General features: G+C 26.9%; 1 protein-coding gene across 1 annotated transcript; it reads left to right on the top strand.

Moving 5' to 3' along the window:
- The first annotated feature begins 5,184 nt into the window (after positions 1-5,184).
- On the top strand, positions 5,185-6,407 carry LOC111629102 (stearoyl-CoA desaturase 5-like). Its single transcript, XM_023372966.1, has 4 exons — positions 5,185-5,389; positions 5,466-5,596; positions 5,680-5,885; positions 5,969-6,407. The coding sequence occupies exons 1-4, from the start codon at positions 5,185-5,187 to the stop codon at positions 6,405-6,407; spliced, it is 981 nt and encodes a 326-aa protein (XP_023228734.1).
- The last annotated feature ends 1,778 nt before the right edge of the window (positions 6,408-8,185 follow it).

The raw sequence follows: 8,185 nt of genomic DNA, 5'->3' as shown, positions 1-8,185 counted from the left end.
TTGAGTGACGTCAAGGAAAAGGAATTCTAATGTGTGATCGAGCAGATTTCTATGAAAAGAGAAATGTGGAAAAATAACATGATACTTACAAATCCATAGGTTGAGGAGAGAAAGAATATAGTTTTTCGACAAAAAAATAATACAAATGAGACTTTAACAAATTTATAATTAACAATAAATAAGTTTCAATAAATTATTTAAAGTAGGCTATATAAACGAAAACATGTTTCTTCAATAAAATCTCTTCATTTTAAGTTTGAATTATCAACTAATAATTCAAAGTTTTTTTAAAAATACACTTGAAATTCTTTAGTAATTCTTCAATGTCACCCGTTGAAATTTTATTTATAAATAATAATATTAGTTTAAGTTCATTTTATTTTATTTATTTTTCGTTTTAGGCTCTTTTCACCTTTTAGGCACTAAGATTTAATCATACCATACCCATCGTGGGTTTGACCAGACCACAAAGGGATGACCGAATAAGTGAGGAACAACGACTGCACACAAAAATTTTTGAGGTTTATTTTATTATTATTTTATTCTATTTTTCGACATTTTTTAAATAGAAATTAATATTGTAATGAAAAAGTAGGTCACTTAAAGATATAGGCCTGCTTATATAGTTCTTATGAAAATAATTTCATGAAGTATCCACATGCACGAAGCTTAAATGCTATTTGCAATTAGAAAGATGTAATTGTAAAAATTACGCAAAAGAAAAAATAATTTATATTTTAAAATAAAGCATTTGTATTTACATTTTGCTCCTTCGTTAGTCTATCCATTGCCTTTTAATAATTATTTTAAAAAATCTCGAATACAGTCAGTTTGCCTCTGAAATTCGCACTAAATCAAATATGGTGCTAACTGAAATACCTCAAACAATAAAGAATTATAAATTATATATAATATTGGAGTCTTTACTCAAGCCTGAGTTCGGGAGTTCGAAATTCACGTGATAACAATGTTATCAGTACAAAATCATACATGTAATAACATATAGATACTATTTCTACTTATATTTAAGGGGAAGATCCGTTCATATATATTCATTAACGCTTTAAGAAACTATTTAAAAGAACGTTAAATCGAGGTTTGACTGTACATAAATTTAAATTCTTGTAAAAATTATAGAGAATCGTTTTAATTATTTAATGTATGTGTAATCATTCCGTAAATATTTCAAAACATAATAATAAATAATTTAATAATGAATGAATAATTTAAGTATGAATGAATGAGTTAATTTAATATGAAATTTATGTATTTCCAAGAATTCTATGCAATTGTTTGAATATTTGTAACCCTGTTTATTTTTTATTACAATAATTTTGTAAATTAGAAAATTACTATTATTTTTATATGAATAATAATTTAATTTAATAAAAATAACGTAATTTACAAACAAAATTAATTTAAAGTATATTTTTATAGAAACTAATAAAACAAATATTAAAAATTATTTTAAAAGTTTTTGTATATTATAAATATAAGACTTTTTATATAAAGTTTAAAAAATATCTCTAATTTTATTTAGAATTTCTATTTTAATTAATTTTAAAAATCTAATTTCTGTATTCTCAATGAAAGCATTTAAATATTTGGCTAAGGAGAAATTCATGGTATATTTAGGTACTGTACTTGAAATACATTAACAAGTTTACTACTAACTTAAATATATTTAATAGTAGTAATAAATATATTTTATAAAAACGTATTTACTTACATTAAATATATAAAATTATTAATATAAATACAATATTAAAATATAGTGAAGAAATTAATAATTAATAAATAATTTCTATATTTTAAGCGACAAATACAATGGACTCCCGGTGTTACGACCTATCTCGTTACTGAAGTCATTAATTAAGAGAGCCGTCGTAAATTGAACCTTTGATATCCCGCAGGCTTAATGTCTTAAATTGAAATTGTATTCCTGGCAGTGCACAATAGCACATAGAGGTGGTTAATAAAAAATATGGCTTTTATATAATTGTAATAAAAAATGTATGTAGTAGTTTGTTGTGTTTAATTCATCTTACCTAACCCCGATTTTTTTTATTAATTTTTCACCCATGATATATTTATTATTAGAATTTAAAACATAAACGTTGTAGAGATATAAATGATAAATAAATACGAAATTTTTACAAAATTTAATATATAGTGATTATTTTTATTTGAAATTTCATACACTTTTAATTAATTTGCTGTCTTATGTTTACAAAGGATTTTTAACGGTAATTAAGCATATTTTTAAAAATAATTTTAGGTTATTTACATTTTTCTTATTAATTAAAAACGTAAATGATGGCTTTAGACAGTAATCTAGATAAATCACCGAGCCTTTGCTCTGTTAAGCAATTAAAATTTTTTTTTAATTACCAAGATTTCTATTTCTAATCCTTAACAGTATTTAGACACTATTTTTAGATTTTAAGGTTTTTCTTTATGTATTTCTTTCTTTTATTCGATACTCACTAAAATAATATATGCACTCAATGATTGTCGAGTCGAATAATAATATTTATTGACATGTGTCAAAGGATGCCATGCCTCTTTCCAAAGCCTGTTTCAAACACCCTAAATTAATAAATAATAGTTATATAAATTAAATAATATATACGCAAATGTATGAACAATAAAAGTAATTAGTATAAATAATTATTTTTGTTGTTCATACATTTATCTATCTAAAGATTTTTAAAAAGTAAACTTTTAAAAAGTCTTTTTTGTAAAATTGTGTAAAATTCTTTAAATTCTTAATGTTTATTATGAAATTGTAGATTTATTTCTAAATTTAAATAAATAAATATACAGGTTGTCGCACAAATCTAGAACAGTGATGACGAACCTTTTTCCACAGGTGGATCAAAATTAAATTCGAATCGCAGTTCTAATATTTAATTTGACTAATTAAAAAAACTAAAAAATGTTTATAAGTTTTACTTTATTCAACTGTTTAGTCTGTAGCAGAGAAATAAGAATAAACTCTATATAAGTGAAAAGAAAATAAGTTAATAACGTGGTTATAACAGAACCAAATATTTCAATTTAATGGGAAATCTGCTTCTATTTATTTGATATACGCTAATATTTCTATTCGACGTTCATAGTCAGTAGCTTTTAAGACTTTTCACGACAGCTTTAGGACTTGCTTTCACACTACATATAAAAAAAAGTATGATAGATTTTTAAAAGTTTGCATAATTTATAAAAACCTGAGAGTATCCTGAAATCCCCTGTAGAATATGAGTTCGCCGTCACTGATCTATAGCCGTAGGAGTTAAGTTGATCTTTGTTTATTCTTTTGTAGGTAAAGTATGGTGCTGAGTAAGAATAAATTCAAATTACACTACTTTGATGGTCAGGATCCACAGTCAGCGTGAAGTAACCAGTCTGCACCCAGACTTATCCTTAATGACACAAAATAACCTGTTAAACTCTGACAACTTCACGCTGACTGCTGGTCCCAACTATCAAAATGATTTGAATTTATTCATTCTTAGCGCCATGCTTTACCTGTAAAAGAATATACAAATATTAACTTAACGTTTATGGTTCCACACTTAGGGGACACCCTGTCCGATAATTCTAGACACATTAAGTTTATATATAAATTATAAAAAATCGTTATAGAATTATTTCCGGTTTTACCACTTGTTAACATCTTTGAATGCAGTAAGTTCAAGGACTAAAGAAAGTGACCCACTTAACGAGTTTTGTGGTCGTTCACCTATATCAAGGTTTTATAAATCATTTCCTAACAGTAAACCTCGTTTCTACCAACAATACTTCAGAAAGTAAAACTGTAAACAATAGATATTTTACAAAATACTCTTTTGTGCTATTTTCACTTATTAAAAGACAACAGAAAATCTGTTTTAAGGAATGTTTTTAATTAGATAGCTTATTATTGCAAAACACTCTTGGTTTAGAAGGTTTACTTAGCAAAACTTTGAAAATATAATTTTAAACATTGTTAAATGGTAGAACTTTCATATTGAAGAAAGTCACTTAGCTGTGAATTATGTCTTAGATATGAATTATTACTCATCCAAGGAAGAGAGGGAGAAAAGAGAAAGGAAGACGTTCTAGGAAAGAGTGGTTCGAACACATGAAGCAGAGAACAAAACTTGGGATAGAGTCTGCTTCAGACAGAATTTTTTTCTTTTCTTCTTCCTCTCCGTAGTCCAGTTTGGACTGCCAAGACAATCCTGAAGACAACCAATAGAAAACTTTTCCATCTCTGTTCTTCCATTTTCTTGTTAAATCCTACAGGGTTGATTCAATCTACTTGACAGAATTATATGTAGACATTTAAGACATTTTTATATACAGAATATATACATATATGTATGTACAGTATATATATAAATGTGTTAAATGTTTACATATATAGATATAAATAAAGACGTATATATATATATATGAAGCACTACATAAACTTATATGAGTATCACATAAATTTATCTCTATAGTATTATGACACCACATAGATTATATATTTAAAATATTCATAATACTACAACACTAGATAGTCAACAATCAAATCTTAAAGATCAATTGTAGTAGAAGTTGAATAGCTGAATTTATACGTTGGATAACACACCTTTACATAATTTAAATTTATGATAGGCACTTCTTAGTATAATATAATAATTCTCACTATTTGAAAACTTTAATATCATAGTCCTTAATTTAGTGCCTAATATAAATTATATTTAAAATCTTTAATTTAATTAAAGGTTAATTATAAACTAAAATGTGATATTAATAACTTCGCATAAATCTATAATTAACTGCATAAGAATTCAATCAGTTGGAGAAAGTGGAAAACGTCGACGTCATTATTAAATACCTTGACATAGTTTTTATCTGTATTTTTGGATTTTAGATTACATTGTATAGTACATATATATATTTATTTATTTATGGTGTGTGTCTGCGTACGTAAGCGTATACATATATCTAAGCTATATATATAAAGGAATTAAACGCTAGTCGTATCACTTAATTGAACTCTCCTGAAGAGAGTGGTCTTCTAATATAGCATGTGCAATAGAGTTTGAATACATATAAAGTAATTTCAATTTAAATTATTTCTACAGGTTTATATTTATTTTTCGATATTGAATTTGTACTCATTTTAATTATTATTATTTTGTTTAGTACAGAATGTCTAGAATTAGAAATTCATCCTACTCGGGAGCTACTACTCAAGTTATTCAGGAGACACAGATCATCGAGAAACCTCAAAAGAAAGAATTCAAAGCACAAATAGTGTGGAGTAATGTGGCTTTTGTGGTTATTGTACATTCGTCTGCCCTTTATGGGCTATATTTAGCTTTTACATCTGCCAAGTGGCTTACAATACTTTATGGTGAGTTGTGCTTTATATTTAGTTCGATATTTAATAATTTTAGGCATTATTAATAAGTTAAAATTTAATTTTGTAGGTACTTATCTCTATGTGATAACTGGTTTGGGTATCACGGCTGGAGTACATAGGCTGTGGGCACATAAAGCTTATAAAGCAAAATGGCCACTGAGATTATTATTAGCATATTGGAATACTATTGCATTTCAGGTATGACGTACTGAAAATTTAATATATTTTTATAATACTTTAAATATATTGCTCTTTCTTATATTGCTACGGTTCTTTTATAGAAATCTGTGTTTGAATGGTCACGAGATCATAGAGTCCATCATAAATTTTCTGAAACTGATGCGGATCCACACAATGTTAATAGAGGATTTTTCTTCGCTCATGTTGGATGGTTAATGCTCAGAAAACACCCGGAAGTAAGAAGCAAAGGAAGTGTTATTGATTTAAGTGATTTAGAGAACGATCCAATCGTACGGTTTCAGAAAAAGTAAGCATAATTCTTCCAAATTTTCTTTCAATTTACGTATATTAAAGTCTGTATAAATATTAACAAATTTAATTTTATTAAAGGTACTACCCTTTCTTGGTCGTTCTCTGTTGCTTCTACATACCAACAATATTACCTAATTGGTTATGGGGTGAATCATATTGGAATGCATTCTTTGTATCTGGAATGTTGAGATATTGTCTTGTACTTAATGGAACGTGGTTAGTCAATAGTGGAGCCCATATGTGGGGTTATCGTCCTTATAACCGTTTCATTAATCCTGCTGATAATAAGCTTATACATATTGGCACTGTAGGAGAAGGTTATCATAATTATCATCATACATTTCCTTGGGATTATTCAGCTAGTGAATTAGGCTATACATTAAGTTTGACAACAAAATTTATTGATCTCATGGCATGGATGGGTTTGGCTTACGATTTGAAAACTGTACCTCCGGAGATAATTAAGCACCGTAAAGAAACAACTGGAGATGGTACCGTTTACAACCGGAGATGGTAATTTCATAAATCGTATTAAGCTTATAGGCTTAATAATTTAGTCGACATTGATAACTTGAAAGATTTTAAGTCAATGTGTTGTCAAATTTCAATGATATGTCAGAGAACTTACTCTCAAATTTTAGGATATTTTTTAATTAATAATCCAAATTTGATTATTAATTTACAATTTGTACATTATGTGAATTTATTTACGTTGTATTTTATAATTAAGTTTTATNATTATAAGAATTGGGCCTATGTACTTTTTCCAAGAAATTTTCTTTAAATTTATAATAAAAATATATTTACTTGCGTTAACTGTTTTCATAAAAATTTGATTTAATAGCCTGATTAAATTGATGCATTAAATAGATTGGCTTATTACACCAATTTCTGCTACCAAGAACGAACTTAATTTTTAAAAATAGAATTTCATTGAATTATGATATATGATAACTTTCTTATAGCATCTATGTAATTCCGTTCACGAAATTAAGAAAAGACAGTAGGAATTTATAGGTATACAGTTTTTTCAAATTGCAACCTAATAATATTTATTTATATTTTATAACAAATAGACTAATGATGTTAATTCTTGAGCCTGACAGAAGTCAAGAAAAACTCGACTCGCTTACTTTTTCAAGGTACCTGATACATTAAAAAGTAAACAGGTGTTAAAAATTTGACTGATAGTAAAGTAAATGTTTTTCTTAATGCATACAAATACAATAAGATGAATAATTTGTTACAAAAGTTTTTGAAACTCCTTTAAATGTGAGCTGAAATAAAAGAGCGCGTGCGCTTGCTGGTCACCATGTAGCAAGGTCTGAACTGTTCGGCCAAATAGAAATATCTAAATTAAACAATATTGAAATTTTATTTATATTCTTCTTTGAAAAATTATTTTCGTTTCGACATATTTAAATTTTTATTCAATTTTTAGACATAAAAAATTATATTTTTTGTTTTCGTCATGAACTTTTAACGAGGTCAATCATTTTTAGTAATGCAATTTTTTTATTAATACGTCAGAAGAAAATTTTGTTATTTCATGGCTATTTCATTGAACAGTAAGTAAAAGTTTTGTGTTTTTTTTCTTTAAACTTTAAACTTAATTTTATTATTACTATTATTATTATTATTATTTCTTTTTTAAGTGTATATACACACTACACGAACAAAATTTCACTTAATGCTTAATTAATGTGATAATTATTATATGCAAATCCAAAACAATATAACATTTTAAATGATTTTAAAATAAGCGTAATGCCATTTAAAGTTATTTAAATTAATCAGATTGTTCAGGCACGTTAATTAGCCTCTGCACACCGATTACCAGGTAAATTTGTATAAACCAGTTTGCATTTATAGAATCTGTTATATGTGTAGTGTACTGTACTGTACAGTACCTATTATATATTATACCAACGGTGGGCAACCCCCGGCCCGCGGGCCAGCTACGGCCCGCGAAAAGTTTCTATCCGGCCCGCGAGATGTTTAAAAGAAATTATAAATAAATATTTTTCGATGTAATTCGTCTAGTTTAAATTGAATATTATTTTCTGAAGTGTTGTGGCAGCAATGACAGGAAAAAATAAGCGAGTAATTTCCTTATTCAAACAAAAAATGGGAGAACAGAATTTTTCTAAATTATTTATATCTCATCGCATCATCCATCAAGAAAATCTATGTGCAAAAGCTATGCAATTAGAAAATGTAATGTCTGTCGTATCCAACTACATAGTGCTGTTTTTATTGTGTTTAAAGTCACTTAGATTTTACAAATAGGTGAGC

Source organism: Centruroides sculpturatus, unplaced genomic scaffold (genome assembly GCF_000671375.1).
Source record: "Centruroides sculpturatus isolate CEXI.00-Female unplaced genomic scaffold, Cexi_2.0 scaffold422, whole genome shotgun sequence".
Lineage (NCBI taxonomy): Eukaryota > Metazoa > Arthropoda > Arachnida > Scorpiones > Buthidae > Centruroides > Centruroides sculpturatus.
Note: the sequence above shows the minus strand (reverse complement) of the source record. Positions and strands in the feature narration are given on the sequence as shown.